The 20,652-nt window shown below is 42.2% G+C and overlaps 1 protein-coding gene across 2 annotated transcripts in view; it reads left to right on the top strand.

The window, feature by feature from the left end:
* LOC132891930 (dedicator of cytokinesis protein 9-like) overlaps window positions 1-20,652 on the top strand; it is a 262,272-nt gene that overhangs the window by 234,755 nt on the left and 6,865 nt on the right. For both annotated transcript variants that reach the window (XM_060930066.1, XM_060930065.1), the window contains exons 41-49: window positions 387-569; window positions 665-778; window positions 3,043-3,258; window positions 3,368-3,425; window positions 3,546-3,652; window positions 6,809-6,931; window positions 7,225-7,338; window positions 10,151-10,297; window positions 10,421-10,631. In XM_060930066.1, coding sequence (XP_060786049.1) covers window positions 387-569; window positions 665-778; window positions 3,043-3,258; window positions 3,368-3,425; window positions 3,546-3,652; window positions 6,809-6,931; window positions 7,225-7,338; window positions 10,151-10,297; window positions 10,421-10,631 — 1,273 coding nt within the window. The remainder of the gene's footprint in view (window positions 1-386; window positions 570-664; window positions 779-3,042; window positions 3,259-3,367; window positions 3,426-3,545; window positions 3,653-6,808; window positions 6,932-7,224; window positions 7,339-10,150; window positions 10,298-10,420; window positions 10,632-20,652) is intronic.

Here is a 20,652-nt window from a genome sequence, read left to right as displayed (position 1 = left end):
CGAGATCTCGAATTAGTTGTGTTTTCTCGAGATCCTGAATTAATTATGTCGTTATCTCGGAATAACGGTTTTGTTTTCTCGGGATCTCGAATTAGTTGTGTTTTCTCGAGATCCCGAATTAATTATGTCGTTATCTCGGAATAACGGTTTTGTTTTCTCGAGATCTCGAATTAGTTGTGTTTTCTCGAGATCCCGAATTAATTATGTCGTTATCTCGGAATAACGGTTTTGTTTTCTCGGGATCTCGAATTAGTTGTGTTTTCTCGAGATCCTGAATTAATTATGTCGTGATCTCGGGATAACAAGGTGAATAAAAAAAAGGATTATATGAAGGGCCTCTCGGCTTCCGTAGTGTTTAATCTTTTACATTTTGCTTCTCTGTGCAGTTCCCTTGTACATTTTTTGAGGGCCGTGCGGATATGTGCGCATCCTTCTGTTACGAGATCCTAAAGTGCTGTAACTCCAAACTCGGCTCTATCCGCTCTGATGCGGCCCACCTGCTTTACTTTCTCATGAAGAGTAATTTTGACTACACGGGCAGGAAGTCCTTTGTTCGCACTCATCTGCAGGTCGTACACTAATAGAGCAAAAGAGACAGAGTGCTAGTGAGTTCAGAAAGATTCACTGGAGTAAAGTAAATTTGTTTCTACCCATTTCCCCTCAGGTGGTGATTGCAGTCAGTCAGCTGATTGCTGACGTTATTGGAATTGGTGGGATGAGGTTTCAGCAGGCTCTGACCATCATAAATAACTGTGCAAACAGTGACAAGACCATTAAAGTGAGTCACCTACAACAAATGTGTACATTAACAAATACATGAACTGATCATCTAAAGCCTCACGCACAACCCGCCGTACGTGCTACTATGGGCGGTCTACGGTAAAAAATTTGGCAAAACCGTGCTTGAGACTTGCGCGACACTTGCGTGTGTTCAGCGCCGTAGAAGGTCACAGACTGGCTGTGGAGGCTTTTGGTCCTGCACATGCAAATTCTACAGGTCTTGCGACAAATCAAGAACGCATACACTACGTACAGGACCTGTACTTCTTTTGTACACCTGAACCAAGTCAGCAGTGCAGCTAGTAGGGGCTTTTTGCGATGACAGTAAGACCCTGTCCACACGTAGCCGGGTATCTGCTAAATCGAAGATATTTTTCTACGTTTTGGCCTGTCATCCACATGAAAACACATTAAAAACGAATATTTAAAAAAACTCCGGGCAAAGTGAAGATTTTTGAAAACCCCGTGTATGCCTTTTCGTGTAGACAGAGATAACCGGAGTTTTGCGTTTTAGAACGTCACAATCTGCGCCAAAAAAATGACAACAAATCTGCCCTGACGTCAAACGTGCGACCTTTGTTTACTGCAGAAGCCAGATTAAGCATGGACAAAGAGTAATGGATCGGAGTAGTGCCTTGAAAGCGTTAATTATTGTGCAGGTGCTATTTACATGTTTAATTTTAGAAGCCCAACTACTGCTGATGTGATTGGGGGTAGGATTTGGGGAAATAATGCCATCTACAGGTTTGGAATGCTTATGAATGTGATTGAAAACGCAGATGTTCGGTTATGTGTGGAAGGGATTTTTTTTCGAAGACGAGATGGTGTGGATAAAACATTTTTATAAACAGAGGGGGGGAAAATGTTCGGTTTTAAAAATACCCGGCTACGTGTGTACATGGCCTAAGACGCACAAGTGACGCACGGTCATTGTACTAGTGACATGCCTCAGAAGTACTACAGAAGTATTCCACACTTGCTATTTGTGTGGCCCGCAAGACAGAAGTACATCTCACTTTCTACCCCTATGTGTGGTGTGCATGCGACACGAGCGGCAAGACTCTGGGTACCGTATATACAGTATATTGGAAGAGGAACCAAGGAACCGATCATGTAGCGTGTAGCATTGTAGAAAGGAAGAAGACCACCTCATTTGTTGTTTTTATTTGAGTATATGTTAATTTACCATGCAAACATCAAATAATAAAACATGAGTATAAGGGAATAACGCATTTTATTACACTGTAAAAAATCCCAACTAAATAGCCCAACAGTTTGCGCACTGAAACACACTTTTACTCCGAGCTGCTGTCCTGCTCCTACTCCTGCTGAGTGGTGGGACGGGGTGTCGGGATGTCTTGTCCTCATCACTGAGCATGGCACAATGGCCTGACAGCGATGATAGGATTGCACCGTCCTCACTTCTGGGCCTCGTGAGCTGAAACATACATGAAAATCAGCATATATAATATTAATTACATAAGCATATAGATACTGAAATGAATGTTTAAAGCATGTGTATTTACCTGTGAAAATCCCTCTGGCGGGGTGCTGGGCCTTCTGCCGGCTTGAAGGCATACTTCTCCATGTCCATGCAGGGCTCGCCGGTGCTGCTACCATCATCATCAAATTCTTCCTCCTCCTCCTCCTCCTCTGCTGTTTCAGGCTGGGTTACTTTACTTTTGCTCGCTTCTTCTTGGGTCCCATTTTCTAAACTTTAAACTGAAAATTGTAATTTTTCCCACAAAATATCCAATGTTCTTCAGTCGAAAGACAGACGCAGAACGCTGCAGACACGCTGGTTTTATACCCACTCCTGGCTTGCATCACACGCAAGTTATGAGTGATTGTAGCGTGCTAATCACATGCGTCACACACGCTTCACAAGTGCGGCCTGATTTCGTAGCGCAGGAAACTGGTAAAATGCAAGTCTCACACACCTCCACACTCACTGAACGCACACTGATCACGTGCATCAGACATGCGCTTTCCACGGGCTAACGGCGCAATTTTTCCCCACGCCTCGAGGAAGTCAGGTGTGCAACCTGTACTTGACAAGTACTTTGCCCGTACTCCTCCCCCAAACTTTCCCCCGGGTTCACCGCGACCCTGCGGCACAGCTGCGAGCTACCAAAACACTTACGGCGGGTTGTGAGTGAGGCTTAACGCATCTAAAGGTCTGTTTTTAAAAAAAATCATTAAGTTTTTATTTGCATCTGTGATGTGAGAGATGTAGACTTTGTGTTCTGTTGACTCTTGTAGAACACAGCATTTCCGTCTGATGTAAAAGACCTGACAAAGCGAATCCGTACAGTCCTGATGGCCACGGCTCAGATGAAGGAGCATGAGCGAGATCCAGAGATGCTGGTGGACCTGCAGTACAGTCTGGCCAAATCATACGCCAGCACTCCTGAACTGCGCAAAACCTGGCTGGACAGCATGGCCCGTATCCATGTCAAGAACGGGGATATGTCTGAGGTGTGAACAACACACACATTCAAATTCAAACTAACCCACATCCTGTCTCCATGGATTTTTTTTCCCCCTGTCTGAACATCTTCTGTTTGTGTTTGTAACTTTTATTCAGGCTGCCATGTGTTATGTTCATGTAGCAGCACTGGTAGCCGAATACCTTCAGAGAAAAGGTGAGCTCTATACAACCACACAGAGACCGTACCAGTAGTGGTACACAGTAATACATCATCAATAACACACATTTACTGTATTATTTATCATGTATCTTCATTTATTTTCAATGTACGTAGGCATGTTTAAACAAGGCTGCTCTGCATTTCGAGTGGTCACGCCCAACATTGATGAGGAGGCATCTATGATGGAAGATGTGGGCATGCAGGACGTGCATTTCAATGAGGTCTGAACTTGTCAGTCAAATGACAATATCTAAACTCCTCCAAGAGCTAATGACAGCAATAGCACTCATAAACCATTCGATTGTTCTCACTTTGCTCACACATAAAGAGCACTATTCAATTCAGTTCATAGTCTTCTCGTGTACATTAGTCACACTGATAAGAAGGCTAAATAAAAGCAAGAGATTGTGGCTACACTATCTGGACTTATCTCTAAAGTTTATCACCAAGGGATGATATTATAATCACAGTACTTGCACTTTGTGGTTTTATCTTAAATCTGTCTGAAAGTCAGTTAGGGAATCAATACAACATGAACACTTGCAACATCACAATTGAGAACAGTTTTGGGGGGAAAAAAAGCCACTTTCTTATGACTTCCTCAGTGTCTAGCGTTCACAGCTGTAATAATAATAATGAATAATTTTTATCTAAACTGGAAACGCAGATAATAGCGGAGCTCCCTGCGTGCCAAACTCCATACTTAAGAGAATATGGTAATGCATGGACCTGATTTTTAATGGCTTTTGTGACCGTACAACGTCCATACGTATGAACGACAAACATGTACCACCACAGGATAACTGATTATAAATGCAAGGCAGTGTATCTCAAACACTTGACCACCGGACAACAAAATTTGTATTTTTATTTACATAAGTTAGATGGGTTTTTATCCAGCGCTTATTTTATTTTATTTTTTTGCTTTTTTAAAAAATTAAGTGGGATGTCGTACTAACACATTTTACAGAAAATATTCACAACAGTTTATTATAAAACTCGTTAAAACAGTTTTATTTGTCCACTAGCTTGTTGGTGTCATGTATTTGGATGACAGATGGATACAAGTGTAGAAAGAGTTTATTAATAAGCACGCTAGCAAACAGTTCCAAAATATCAGACAAAGGAAGAGTGGGAAAAAAACAGGCGATGGTCAAGCGAGACACAGACAGGATACCAGAGGGGTAGACAAAGGAGAAAATCTAAGAACACAAACGCGAGTCAAAACCAAGAAATGCAAAGTACAAAGCTTGGTAACATCACACACAGGGTACAGAGCGTATACTTCGCAAAGTCTGTGTGTTACTCAGAGTCTTTATAAGTGTGAGCTGTGACAGCACTCTGATCAGGAACAGGTGCATGGTAATTGGTCCTAATAAACTTGAGCATAAGTTGTCGTCTGAGGTGCACGCTCCAAGCGCCAACGTGCACAGACTTGACAGTTGGACAATTGACAGGTGTAACCAAACAACTGTTTGACATCAAGTTTGAAATATCAAGAGTACAGCTCTGACCTTGGGAGCTCATACGTTGCATTCGGTCATGGAGTAAGTTTTCCAGTAGGCTTTTAATCCTATTGGTTTTTTTCATAGCGGGCAACGTATCTTTGCCTTGTATGCTTTTTACTTGAGTGATTTCTTACTCTGCACACTTGTGTAAACATAATTACTGCATAGTTCAATAGCAATTATGAGCATCTTTCCTTAGTTTTAGATAATCTAAAACTACCGTGGCTCGATATTGATTCGTCTTTATGTCCAATAATATTGGATTGTAACTATATAGTAATGATGTAAAGTGAAAGCGCTGGTTCACTGCTGTCCACCAGGCACCCAGCAGAGTCACACCATAATAAATGTCGTGGTGTTGTTTCTGGCGCATGGCATGCGGTGTCAAAGAAAGGAATAATTATGTATTCATAACTGCGATGCTTGTCTCATTATTGGTATCACTGTCACAAGACAATGCAGTAATTTACTGACACAAAATACAGTACACTACACAATTCGATGGTGCATATGTGGTAATATTATAATAATAATGAGCAAATATTTTGCTCATACACTCATCAGGCGTGCCGCTTTTAGGCAGTGCATATGAGCCATTCCACCGAATCGGTGCCATTTCTGTCCATAGAAAATTATGTATAAATGCACATAAAAATGTACTTTAAAATACATTTCCTTATTATGCAGAATGTCCTGCACATTGATCTGATTTCAAATTTAAGATATATAATTGTAAGGATTAATAAAAACTACCTAAAACACTGAAAAATAGCATGTGTTACCTGTCCCCGCACTCTAACTTTATACTTAACTATGAAATATTATGATTAAAATCCTTCAGAAACAGTATTTCTTTTGCACTGTTGTGTGACTCCATATCCTATCCATGGTTTAAATAAATTTTTTTCATAAGAAATCCATAATATCTTAGTTAAAATACACATTTTAGTCGTGTCCCTGGGTTTTCACTCAGTCCTGTTACCCAAACATATTACCCCATCTGACAAATTTGGAACATTCCATAAATCACATGCTCAACAGGAAGTTACATCAGTTGTGTCTTCTGAAGGCCATGGGAAGACCAAAAGTTAGTTCTCTCATTTCCTTTTCTGTATATTTGATGATTTTTTTTAACTTTGACTGATAATGTCAATGTCAACATACTGTCCTGTTACTTAAATTATTTTGATGATATTTGTTTATTTTAAAAATACAGATTTTTGGTAAATCACTAGAATGTGCCAAGTGTGGTCATGCTATTAGCGATGACGCCATGTGGCTTAATTCCATGTATTAGCTAATCCTAGGCTAAAAACTCAGTCCTGTTACTTCATCCTGTTACTCATATAAAGAGTATGCAGCCATCTTTGACTTCCAAACCTTGTAAAAAAAATAAATAACGTAGCCTGAGGTTGACCAATACACATTTTGAATAGTTAAAATGTGTGTGTTATTATAATCAGTGTTGAAAAGATATAACAAATTAAGTTTAATTTGGGAGTGGCACAACAAGTAAATGGCAGCCATTCAGTGGAATGTCCCATATATATATATATATATATATATATATATATATATATATATATATATATATATATATATATACTGTGTGTATGTATGTGTATATATATATATATATATATATATATATATATAAATGTGTGTGTGTCACATCTTGTTATATGATGTAAACCACTAGATGCTATGGTGTTTAGTAAAAGCAAAAAAATGTATTCTATGCTGTTGGATAAACTACAGTATATATGCAACGGCATACTTAATGCAGTTTGGACTAGCAATGTTACAGTTTACATTCAGAAATCTGTTGTTCATATGAATGTTTGTTTGGTTTTGTTCTGGGTGGTTTAGGACGTCCTGATGGAGTTGTTAGAGGAGTGTGCCGATGGACTCTGGAAAGCAGAACGATATGAGCTCATCTCTGATATCTACAAACTCATCATACCCATCTATGAGAAACGCAGAGACTTTGAGGTACAATCTCAAATACATGACAGTTGGGGAACCTGATAATTAGATAATTGCATACAATAAATATGTGCGTTATAGTGTACAGTCTTTGGGGAGGGAATGGGGTCAGCAGTGGATAGCGATAGGACTCAACTTTTAATATGTATTTGGTGGTCAGATTAAAATGAATCAGTGAACCTAACCTGTGCTTTGTGAAATAGAAGAATGAACTACAGCAGTATTTGCTCAGAGATAGACATTTCTATATCCATTGTTATGCTGTTTATGAACATATTCACCTGATTTGGGTGTCACAGAAACTGGCTCACCTATATGAGACACTCCACCGTGCATACAGTAAGGTCACAGAGGTGATGCACACAGGCAAGCGGCTCCTGGGAACCTACTTCAGGGTCGCCTTCTTTGGACAGGTAAGGAAGTTGCTAGATTACACCTGAAGAGACATATCGCCTTTATTAGCACCCTTTGTGAAAATGTTACATATATAAAAGGAATGCCATGTAGTGAGTGTTAATTTGAGATTAAATGTATGTGGCAGCTAGTTTTAACACATTTATTTTATCAAACATAGAGTGGTGTTTGAAAGTTTGTGAACCCTGCATAAATATGACCTAAAACATCGTCAGATTTTCACACAAGTCCTAAAAGTAGATAAAGAGAACCCAGTTAAACAAATGAGACAAAAATATTATACTTGGTCATTTATTTATTAAGGAAAATGATCCAATATTACATATCTGTGAGTGGCAAAAGTATGTGAACCTTTGCTTTCAGTATCTGGTGTGACCCCCTTGTGCAGCAATAACTGCAACTAAACGTTTCCGGTAACTGTTGATCAGTCCTGCACACCAGCTTGGAGGAATTTTAGCCCGTTCCTCCGTACAGAACAGCTTCAACTCTGGGATGTTGGTGGGTTTCCTCATATGAACTGCTCACTTCAGGTCCTTCCACAACATTTCAATTGGAGTAAGATCAGGACTTTGACTTGGCCATTCCAAAACATTAACTTTATTCTTCTTTGAACATTCTTTGGTAGAACGACTTGTGTGCTTAGGGTCGTTGTCTTGCTGCATGACCCACCTTCTCTTGACATTCAGTTCATGGACAGATGTCCTGACATTTTCCTTTAGAATTCGCTGGTATAATTCAGAATTCATTGTTCCATCAATGATGGCAAGCCGTCCTGGCCCAGATGCAGCAAAACAGGCCCAAACCATGATACTACCACCACCATGTTTCACAGATGGGATAAGGTTCTTATGCTGGAATGCAGTGTTTTCCTTTCTCCAAACATAACGCTTCTCATTTAAACCAAAAAGTTCTATTTTGGTCTCATTGGTCCACAAAACATTTTTTCCAATAGCCTTCTGGCTTGTCCACATGATCTTTAGCAAACTACAGACGAGCAGCAATGTTCTTTTTGGAGAGCAGTGGCTTTCTCCTTGCAACCCTGCCATGCACACCATTGTTGTTCAGTGTTCTCCTGATGGTGGACTCATGAACATTAGCCAATGTGAGAGAGGCCTTCAGTTGCTTAGAAGTTACCCTGGGGTCTTTTGTGACCTCACTGACTATTACACGCCTCGCCCTTGGAGTGATCTTTGTTGGTCGACCACTCCTGGGGAGGGTAACAATGGTCTTGAATTTCCTCCATTTGTACACAATCTGTCTGACTGTGGATTGGTGGAGTCCAAACTCTTTAGAGATGGTTTTGTAACCTTTTCCAGCCTGATGAGCATCAACAGCACTTTTTTTTTGAGGTCCTCAGGAATCTCCTTTGTTCGTGCCATGATACACTTCCATAAACATGCATTGTGAAGATCAGACTTTGATAGATCCCTGTTCTTTAAATAAAACAGGGTGCCCACTCACACCTGATTGTCATCCCATTGATTTGAAAACACCTGACTCTAATTTCACCTTCAAACTAACTGTTAATCCTAGAGGTTCACATACTTTTGCCACTCATGGATACGTAATATTGGATTATTTTCCTCAATAAATAAATGACCAAGTATAATATTTTTGTCTCATTTGTTTAACTGGGTTCTCTTTATCTACTTTTAGGACTTGTGTGAAAATCTGATGAAGTTTTAGAGGTCATATTTATGCAGAAATATAGAAAATTCTAAAGGGTTCACAAACTTTCAAGCACCACTGTAAGTAGTGCATTTTTAAAAAAAACAAACAAAAAACAGGAGACTGTTGACAACCAGATGCACACAACAACTAATGTTTCCAATACTTTTACGTATGTGTACAATGCAGGACATCACAGCTTGGCAGCATGTGATTACGAACAGTAACATCAATGTCAACAAGAATGTAATTTTCAGGAATGTCATTTCTCTCTCTATCCAGCACAAGAATATAATTTTAACTCTGATTAATATTGTAATCTCTCTCTCTGTGCTTGTTTCCGAAAGGCAGCGGTAAGTCCTGGTACACACTGACTGGCTTGAGTTTGCTGTGTTACACTACCTGATGACCAGTCTCTTATTGTTCTTTCTTGCTTTGAGAGGAAGACATATTGCTTTGTTTCATTATCAAACTTCCACAAGTCTTAAGATTCACTCTGTGAATAATATTACTTAATTATATTAATTAATTGAATTATAATGCATGAACATAATACTCTCATTGTAAGAATTTATTTTTAGGTGGATGTGTCTTTCATCTCATGGCTTCTCACTGCTCGAAAGTGCCTGCGTAGTAACAGTCTTTAGTTGCTAACCCATCATGACTGTGTAATGTGTGATTCTGTGTAGAGCCTTGGTTTGGAAATAAGTGGAATAATCCTCACAGAAGTGTATTGATTGCAGGCTTTATATAGATTTAATAATAGTCATGTGCTTTGGTCATATCGCCGCTTTCATTCATATGACCGTTTGACCAAGCTTGCTAAGATAATAGATGAGGGGAGAGACAAAAAATGTACTCATGTTTAAAAAAAAAAAAAAAAGCTGTTGATCTTCATACAAGTGCTGGCATTTCTGATTGGTCATTGTGGCTGCACTTGTATGCTTTTCTGCCTGTCTTGATTCCTGTGCATAACATCAGTTAATCAAATTCACAAGTGTTGTGCAGTGTAACTAGATGACTAGTGTTAGTCACTGAGTTGTGTGCTGTTGTGTTTAACAAAATAACCTAGAGGCCTAAAATGTATTATTCTGTATCCGGATTTGGCTGTTTTGTTTCATGTGGTTTTGTTGTTTTTCTTAGGGATTCTTTGAGGATGAAGATGGTAAAGAATATATCTACAAGGAGCCCAAATTTACCCCTCTGTCAGAGATTTCTCAGCGACTCCTCAAACTCTACTCGGAGAAGTTCGGACCAGAGAACGTCAAAATGATCCAGGACTCAGGAAGGGTAAGGGCGTGTCTCTGATTAAAACGGAGAGCACTGTGATGAATAAATTCTGTAGCGGTTGTATGAGAATTTGTGGTTTGTATGATGTTACCTTTTTTTATTTTTATTTTTTTCCTGGAGCAGATTAATCCTAAAGACCTGGATTCCAAGTATGCATATATCCAGGTGACTCACGTCACTCCTTTCCTGGAGGAGAAGGAGCTGGTGGAGAGAAAGACTGAATTCGAGAGAAGCCACAACATCCGTCGCTTTGTATTTGAGATGCCCTTCACTGTCTCAGGCAAAAGGCAGGGTGGTATTGAGGAGCAATGCAAACGCAGGACTATACTTACCAGTATGTAGCCTTTATTTGTTATGTGAGTGTATGAGAGTCTTAGACAGTATATTATCTTCAACATTGTAGATTTCTACCAAACATTTAAAGCTCATAGGCAACGGTTTTAATTTTATGCGCATTTGAAACTTTATATGTTAAAAAAAACCTCTGTAATTTTCTTCTGGTCCCAAGAAGTATTGTGAATAAGTAATAATTAAAATAAGTTAGCGCGGATCATGGCGAATTTCTGTCCGGCTATTTTCGTGACCAATCGGCGTGTGACGTCATTTAAGCCAAACAAACCGCTTGAGTTGAGTCCACTTCCGTTGACTTGCATTGCCGGTCGGCTTGAGTGCAGATGTGCGTTCGGGAATTTCCAAAGAAAAACCATGCCTTATTGTTGTGCAGTGAACTGTAACAACGGGACAGGTTCAGGAAGAAGTTTTTACCTTTTTCTGAGAGAGGAGAAGAGGCAGAGAGAGTGGATTTGATTTTTCCAGAAGAGGAGAAGAGGCGGAGCGAGAGGATTGGCTTTTTCCGAAAAAGGAGAAGAGGTGGAGAGAGTGGGTTGGCTTTTTCCGAAAGAGGAGAAGAGGTGGAGCGAGAGGGTTGGGTTTTTCCGAAAAAGGAGAAGAGGCGGAGCAAGAGGGTTGGCTTTTTCCGAAAATGGAGAAGAGGCGGAGTGAGAGGGTTGGCTTTTTCCAAAAAAGGAGAAGAGCCGGAGCGAGAGCGTTGGCTTTTTCTGAAAAAGGAGAAGAGATGGAGTGAGAGGGTTGGCTTTTTCCAAAAGAGGAGAAGAGGCGGAGCGAGAGGGTTGGCTTTTTCCAGAAGAGGAGAAGAGGCGGAGCGAGAGGGTTGGCTTTTTCCGAAAAAGAAGAAAAGGCAGAGCGAGAGGGTTGGCTTTTTCCGAAAGAGGAGAAGAGGCGGAGTGAGAGGGTTGGCTTTTTCCAGAAAAGGAGAAGAGGCGGAGCGAGAGGGTTGGCTTTTTCCAGAAGAGGAGAAGAGGCGGAGCGAGAGGGTTGGCTTTTTCCGAAAAAGAAGAAAAGGCGGAGCGAGAGGGTTGGCTTTTTCCGAAAAAGGAGAAGAGGCGGAGCGAGAGGGTTGGCTTTTTCCGAAAAAGGAGAAGAGGCGGAGCGAGAGGATTGGCTTCCCCCCCCCCCCCATCTGTCCCTCTGAGTTACATGTTGGTACTGGGATTGAGATGCTGGCCTCTTCTGCCCCTCGGACTTGCTTGATCCATCCTGGTGCCCTGTGTCTGGTCGGAGCTTTTATCGCATCGCTCCTGTGGAGGACGGCCCCATGAGGACAGTTGAGGGTTATACCTGGAGGATGCTCTGGATTCTTACAGTAATGCTTTTATGGCTGAGGACTACAGTTGACTTGCTAACTTTAGGACTGCAGTTGTCATGAACAGTTTTGCACTCAAGTTTCCATCAATGAAGAGTTATAACATCAATGAAACTGTCTTCATGTTAAAACTGTTAATGTTATAGTCATGCTGTCTGTTGTTGCCCAAATGAGGATGGGTTCCCTTTTGAGTCTGGTTCCTCTCAAGGTTTCTTCCTCATGTCATCTGAGGGAGTTTTTCCTTGCCACCGTCGCCACAGGCTTGCTCATTGGGGATAGATTAGGGACAAAATTAGCTCATGTTTTAAGTCGTTCAAATTCTGTAAAGCTGCTTTGCGACAATGTTTATTGTTAAAAGCGTTATACAAATAAACTTGACTTGACTTGACTGGCTTTTTCCAAAAAAGGAGAAAAGGTGGAGCGAGAGGGTTGGCTTTTTCCGAAAAAGGAGATGAGGCAGAAAGAGTGGATTGTGCGCATGAAGCCAGAGGGTTGGCTTTTTCTGGAAAAGGAGATGAGGCAGATAGAGTGGATTGTGCACGTGAAACAAAATCAAAGAAGAAACGGACCAGCAATGCTCAAGCAAAAAGGAGAAGATTGGAAGTAAGTATTTTTACTTTTGCTTGCAATTGACAAGTCAAGAATCCTGAAGGATCCTGTACAATCATTGTGGAAATGAGACAAAGGGATATTTCCTCGCTTAGAGTAGGCTATAAATAGTATAATGCCGTGGATGGCAGGCTAATGTGGCCTACCGGCACACTGTCAAGTAATCGTTCCCTATATCCACTAGGGAGGGCGGTATAATTATTCTTCAAAAGGGCTCTTATTTAGTATTACAACGAAAGTAGGAATTTATCATAACTACCAGGATAAATCGTTTGGGCGTGAGTCTTGTTGAGGTCTGGGGTCACCGCGATCAGAGTCGGCCGAGTCGCTGTCTGATTCCGAGGCCGCACGGTCAAACCAGTGAGCCACATTCACCGATTGCTTCGCAACGGCCATAGGTTCATACATATATGTGTCAGATAATGGAATCCAGGGACACATGTCCGCCCGGGGCCATTTTGAGTTATTGGCGGATTCAGAAAGTACAGTTTCTAAGCTTTCCAATGATGCCTTCCATGTGGAGATCTGACAATATTTGAAGAATGTGTGGCCTTTTGAAAGTGCATACCTCTTAAAACAGAAAATTGCCCTCAAAGTTTTCCATCTCAGCTACTCTGGGTGCAGGGCGGGCACATAATGGTGCTCATTTGCATGACATTAAGGAAAGCCCTACCCCCTACTAGCTAGCACGATACTACTTTCATGTAAACAAAGATCACCACGTCAATTTTCCTTCCATGCAAAGTATGCCCAAAACAATTATGAAGTACAAAAATAAGTCCTAAAGTATACTTTAACGTTTTGTGGTTGAAAAATTACTCACACCGTTAGAAAGATAGCACGATGATGACACAACTAACACAATGCTAGTTTCATGTAACCAAACCACAACACTCTCCGTTACATGCAAAAATAACCACACAGCCTTAGATTAATAAACTTACCCCATCAGAAAGAGAAACAACGTCGCCTTGCACACACCAATGCCTCCGATGGAATGTAGTCCTAGAACACTTCCTTTTGGTTGCGTTTTTTTTTGCTAGAAATGGTTATCTCCGATGTAAATACCGTGTGTCTGTTTGCTTCGCGGTGTTTCAGCTCCTCTGCACTCTGTTTAGCTTGCTCATTCCATAGTGAAATTACATGCCTGTATGCAGCTTAAGTAGCCACGAGCTCAGCTCGTATCATACAGCTGATTCGCGAAAAAAAACCAACCAAAAGACTTAAATCATCATGTGAATGGCCCATATGGTAATTTACCCACACCCCCCAGCAGGCTACAGTCCTGACAAAAACGAGACAATTTGCAACAAAAAATGTATGCTTTTCCAACAAAACAATCTATTATCTGAAATACTGATTGCATTCTTCAAGATCTCAACTTGCACATGATGGAAAAAACCGAAAATCACAAATTTAAAAAAAAAAATGCTTCTTTTGCGATTATCTCGGATTCGTTTCGGCTGACATGCGTCCCTGGATTCGGTGAGGTGTCACATATGGTTTCACCTCTTGATATTTAAATTGGAGAGTTCCTACTTCAAAATCCCTATCGCTTTCAGACATTTTACACAACCTCTCACGACCAAAGTCCGTACACGTGTGCTCGGTTCGCAAGTAAACACAGAGCTGCTCCCGGTCTGTTTGGCTTAAATGACGTCACAACGACAGCCCCCTGGTGGTGAAAGTGCACATAAGTGAGATATAAACAAACCTTCAAAAGTTGGGCAAACCAGTATATTTTACCCCTCCTAGAACTGCCACCTTATTGTGGTGGAGGGGTTTGTGTGCTTGAATGATCCTAGGAGCTATGTTGTCGGGGGTCTCCGGTGCCTGTCGTGGCGGGAATCCCCAAACCCGGTGGTGGACACCGGAAGTAAGGGACGCCATCAAGCTGAAGAAGGAGTCCTATTGGGCCATGTTGGCCTCTGGGACTCCGGAGGCAGCTGACGGGTATCAGCAGGCCAGGCGTGCTGCAGCTCGGGCAGTTGCGGAGGCAAAAACTCGGAACTGGGAGGAGTTCGGTGAGGCCATGGAGGAGGACTATCGGTCGGCCTCGAAGAAATTCTGGCAAACCGTCCAGCGCCTCAGGAGGGGGAAGCAGTACTCTGCCAACACTGTTTACAGTGCGGGTGGGGAGCTGTTGACCTCGACTGGGGACATTGTCGGGCGGTGGAAGGAATACTTCGAGGACCTCCTCAATCCCACTGTCACGTCTTCCATCGAGGAAGCGGAGGTTGATGACTCAGAGGTGGACTCGTCCATTACCCAAGCTGAAGTCATTGAGGTGGTTTTCAAGCTCCTCGGTGGCAAGGCACCGGGGGTGGATGAGATCCGCCCCAAGTATCTCAAGTCTGTGGATGTTGTGGGGCTGTCTTGGCTGACATGCCTCTGCAGCATCGCGTGGCGGTCAGGGACAGTGCCTCTGGAGTGGCAGACTGGGGTGGTGGTCCCTCTTTTTAAGAAAGGGGACCAGAGAGTGTGCTCCAATCACACTTCTCAGCCTTCCCGGGAAGGTTTACTCCAGGGTACTGGAGAGGAGAATTCGGCCAATAGTCGAACCTCGGATCCAGGAGGAACAATGCGGTTTTCATCCTGGTCGCGGAACACTGGACCAGCTCTATACCCTTCATAGGGTGCTTGAGGGTTCATGGGAGTTTGCCCAACCAGTCCACATGTGTTTTGTGGATCTGGAGAAGGCATTCGACCGTGTCCCTCGTGGTATTCTGTGGGGGGTGCTTCAGGAATATGGGGTTCGGGGCTCTTTGCTAAGGGCTGTCCGGTCCCTGTACGAATGGAGCAGGAGTCTGGTTCGCATTGCCGGCAGTAAGTCAGACCTGTTCCCAGTGCATGTTGGACTCCGGCAGGGCTGCCCTTTGTCACCGGTTCTGTTCATAATTTTTATGGACAGAATTTCTAGGCGCAGCCAGGGGCCGGAAGGAATCCTGTTTGGGAACCACAGGATTTCATCTCTGCTTTTTGCGGATGATGTCCTGTTGGCTTCTTCAAACCAGGACCTTCAGCACGCACTGGGGTGGTTTGCAGTCGAGTGTGAAGCGGCTGGGATGAGAATCAGCACCTCCAAGTCTGAGGCCATGGTTCTCGACCGGAAAAGGGTGGCTTGCCCTCTCCAGGTTGGTGGAGAAGTCCTGCCTCAAGTGGAGGAGTTTAAGTATCTCGGGATCTTGTTCACGAGTGAGGGAAGGATAGAGCGTGAGATCGACAGGCAGATCGGTGCAGTCTCCGCAGTGATGCAGTCACTTTACCGGTCCATCGTGGTGAAGAAGGAGCTGAGCCAAAAGGCGAAGCTCTCGATTTACCATCTACGTTCTGCCTCTCACCTATGGTCATGAGCTTTGGGTAATGACCGAAAGAACAAGATCGCGGATACAAGCGGCCGAAATGAGTTTCCTTCGCAGGGTAGCACTCCCTTAGGGTGAGAAGCACAGTCACTCAGGAGGAGCTCGGAGTAGAGCCGCTGCTCCTCCACATCGAGAGGAATCAGCTGAGGTGGCTCGGGCATCTCTTTCGGATGCCTCCTGGACGCCTTCCTGGGGAGGTGTTCCAGGCATGTCCCCCCGGGAGGAGGCCCCGGGGAAGATCCAGGACACGCTGGAGGAACTATGTCTCTCGGCTGGCCTGGGAATGCCTCGGTGTTCTTCCTGAGGAGCTGGCCAAGGCGTCTGGGGAAAGGGAAGTTTGGGCTTCCATGCTCAGACTGCTGCCTCTGTGACCCGGCCCCGGATAAAGCGGATGAAGATGAGACGAGACAGTATATTTTAACCGTTTTATTCAATTTTAGGGTGCAAATTAGACACCAGGAAGATTGAATTCGCTTTTTGGGTTGTTCTTCTAGACAATAAAGTTGATATTCTACATTTCACCTCCGACCATTGCCTATGACCTTTAATAGAGAAATGTGATAGAATATACTATAGTATGTTTGTAAATGGGTGCTCCGGTTTCCCCCACAGTCCAAAGACATGCAGGTTAGGTTAACTGGTGACTCTAAATTGACCGTAGGTGTGAATGTGAGTGTGAATGGTTGTCTGTGTCTATGTGTCAGCCCTGTGATGACCTGGCGACTTGTCCAGGGTGTACCCCGCCTTTCGCCCATAGTCAGCTGGGATAGGCTCCAGCTTGCCTGCGACCCTGTAGAAGGATAAAGCGGCTAGAGATAATGAGATGAGATGAGAGATGTTTGTAAATACGAGGGTAAGTCAAAAAGTTCTAAGACAAATGAAAAAAAATCTTTATTTATTAAAATAACAAAGCTTTTTCTCTACATATCCTCCATTTAAGTCTAAACACGTCTGCAAGCGGTGTTGCAATCGGAGAATTCCTTCTTCGAATTCTTTTTGAAATTATAACATCTGTCTTAGAACTTTTTGACTTATCGTCGTATAGTATGTTTATACACCAGTGCTTTACCTTGTCAAAGAGTAAAACATAAGGGAAGTGAAAGTACCGTCTACAAAAAGCAAACTGGCTGTTTTCGTGTATTGGAACTGCTGAATTCATTAACTAGTTCCTGTGTTTACATAACATACAATTGTCAGCTCATTCGGCATACCTGTCTCATAGTGTGATGCGCCTCCTTTGACCTTTATAACACCATGAACTTAGCGGGGCATGGATTCTACACAATGCTAGATACATTGTGCAGGACTCCCGTTCCAAACTGTAGGCCAATAAAGCAAAAACAACTTATTGTCATGTTCCTGGAACCATTGGGGGCTGATTTGTGTCATGGTTCATTTATCATGTTAGAAGTGTCTGAGCATGGAAAACTGTAGCCATGAAGGAATAAAGATGGGCAGCATAAATTGAGTTAGAATATTGTATAAATATATACAAATATACATATTTAAATAAAATTGAGTTAGAATATTAGCATAGTTAGAGTTAGAATATTCCTCACATCATCACAGTGTCACCACCAACCTGCAAAGTGCATAACAAAATGAAGAGCTCCATGGGTCATTATGTGCATAACAAATTCCTATCTGACGATCAGCATTATGCAAAAGGCACCTGATTTCATCTGGCCAGGCACCTTTTTTATCTTTCTCAACAGTTCATTTTACAACCCCGATTCCAAAAAAGTTGGGACAAAGTACAGATTGTAAATAAAAACGGAATGCAATGATGTGGAAGTTTCAAAATTTCATATTTTATTCAGAATAGAACATAGATGACATATCAAATGTTTAAACGAGAAAATGTATCATTTAAAGAGAAAAATTAGGTGATTTTAAATTTCATGACAACAACACATCTCAAAAAAGTTGGGACAAGGCCATGTTTACCACTGTGAGACATCCCCTTTTCTCTTTACAACAGTCTGTAAACGTCTGGGGACTGAGGAGACAAGTTGCTCAAGTTTAGGGATAGGAATGTTAACCCATTCTTGTCTAATGTAGGATTCTAGTTGCTCAACTGTCTTAGGTCTTTTTTGTCGTATCTTCTGTTTTATGATGCGCCAAATGTTTTCTATGGGTGAAAGATCTGGACTGCAGGCTGGTCAGTTCAGTACCCAGACCCTTCTTCTACGCAGCCATGATGCTGTAATTGATGCAGTATGTGGTTTGGCATTGTCATGTTGGAAAATGCAAGGTCTTCCCTGAAAGAGACGTCGTCTGGATGGGAGCATATGTTGCTCTAGAACCTGGATATACCTTTCAGCATTGATGGTGTCTTTCCAGATGTGTAAGCTGCCCATGCCACACGCACTAATGCAACCCCATACCATCAGAAATGCAGGCTTCTGAACTGAGCGCTGATAACAACTTGGGTCGTCCTTCTCCTCTTTAGTCCAAATGACACGGTGTCCCTGATTTCCATAAAGAACTTCAAATTTTGATTCGTCTGACCACAAAACAGTTTTCCACTTTGCCACAGTCCATTTTAAATGAGCCTTGGCCCAGAGAAGACGTCTGCGCTTCTGGATCATGTTTAGATACGGCTTCTTCTTTGAACTATAGAGTTTTAGCTGGCAACGGCGGCTGGCACGGTGAATTGTGTTCACAGATAATGTTCTCTGGAAATATTCCTGAGCCCATTTTGTGATTTCCAATACAGAAGCATGCCTGTATGTGATGCAGTGCCGTCTAAGGGCCCGAAGATCACGGGCACCCAGTATGGATTTCCGGCCTTGACCCTTGCGCACAGAGATTCTTCCAGATTCTCTGAATCTTTTGATGATATTATGCACTGTAGATGATGATATGTTCAAACTCCTGGCAATTTTACACTGTCGAACTCCTTTCTGATATTGCTCCACTATTTGTCGGTGCAGAATTAGGGGGATTGGTGATCCTCTTCCCATCTTTACTTCTGAGAGCCGCTGCCACTCCAAGATGCTCTTTTTATACCCAGTCATGTTAATGACCTATTGCCAATTGACCTAATGAGTTGCAATTTGGTCCTCCAGCTGTTCCTTTTTTGTACCTTTAACTTTTCCAGCCTCTTATTGTCCCTGTCCCAACTTTTTTGAGATGTGTTGCTGTCATGAAATTTCAAATGAGCCAGTATTTGGCATGAAATTTCAAAATGTCTCACTTTCGACATTTGATATGTTGTCTATGTTCTATTGTGAATACAATATCAGTTTTTGAGATTTGTAAATTACTGCATTCCGTTTGTATTTACAATTTGTACTTTGTCCCAACTTTTTTGGAATCGGGGTTGTATATGCCACTCTGTATACAGCTGATTTTCTGTTTCTCTCTGGCAAAAAGTCCACTTGTTATAGTTTTCAACTGTTGTAGCCCACTGGAGATGAATCCAATAATTGGTGTATCCTGAAATGATTTTCTGCACACCAGATCTTCACTTTATATTTGCTGCATGGCCTGCCTTTGGTAGTCTTTTCTGCTGTTTGGAAATATCGATGCCTGCAGTTTAGAAGAAAGGAGACCTGGTGCTCCTTGTACTAACTGTTCTCCGATATCACTTTCTTTGCTTTCCAACACTTCCCTGACCACTGGTGCTAAAAATGCCGATGTACACCACACATTAGTCACATGGCAAATGACGTGTTGGAATAAGCAATTTGAAAGTAGTTGGTGTGGATAATAAACTAGGAACTCTGTGTATTATGGAGTCATGTTGTAAATTATTTTTGAGCCGAATATTGTAATACTGAGCAGGTTATGAGTAGGAAGTAAACACTGGATATTCTGCCAGGCAGAAGCGACTTAGACAGGGAACATTATTATAGCCTCATTACTAATGAGAGAGATTAGATTTTGAGTGTGTCAGCTAAACAACAAGATTTTATAATTATATGATCCATCGGCCCACAAAGTCCAACACTTATCTGTACAGCTTGATAAACATGAGTGTGTACCCCACACCAGAACCATGACTTACCAAAGGAAATAATACATACATGTTATTTACCAGCTGGGAGGTCCGTATCGTGAAATACCGTGACCGAGGTCTTGAAAGTACTGACCGAGGCCCTCTGGGCCGAGGTCAGTATTCAAGGCCGAGGTCATGGTATTTCACCATACGGATCGACCTTAAGCTGGTAAATAATATATTTATTTTTTCTTTACCAAATTCTAACAGAAAATGAGATCGCCCGAAAGGGAAAGCCGAGCCAAGGCGCCATTTTGAATCTTCATTCACGGCTCTAATGCAAATTGCTTCCTCCTTGGTATACAAGTGCACTTCCATGGCAGGAAAAAAACTACATTCTGCCGCCTGTGTAGTCCCCTATTTATACAAATAGGAGTCATTCAGGATTCAGCCATGTTTTTGCTCGGCGTTAGCAAGTTAGAGGTTTTTAGCTATCTCCTGAAATGTTTTATTTTATTTTGTCTTCCTCAGGGTAGTAAAACTCGCTTTCGCTGTGAACACTGTCGTTATCGCTATCCATGCTGTAAAATTAATGCTATTCTCCTGAGAAATGCTGGTAAAATTTATAAGATTTTTGATGATCTTGTAAATAAATCTTGTTTAAAAAAGATAAACGTTGACAAAAATTGCTACTATTGTTGTTGTTGTGAATGAGCGAGTCACCAGAGGTCCGTAACCGGGGTCCGTACCGTAGGATACGGACCTGCTCACCAGCGAA

This window comes from Neoarius graeffei, chromosome 9, assembly GCF_027579695.1.
Source record: "Neoarius graeffei isolate fNeoGra1 chromosome 9, fNeoGra1.pri, whole genome shotgun sequence".
NCBI lineage: Eukaryota > Metazoa > Chordata > Actinopteri > Siluriformes > Ariidae > Neoarius > Neoarius graeffei.
Note: the sequence above shows the minus strand (reverse complement) of the source record. Positions and strands in the feature narration are given on the sequence as shown.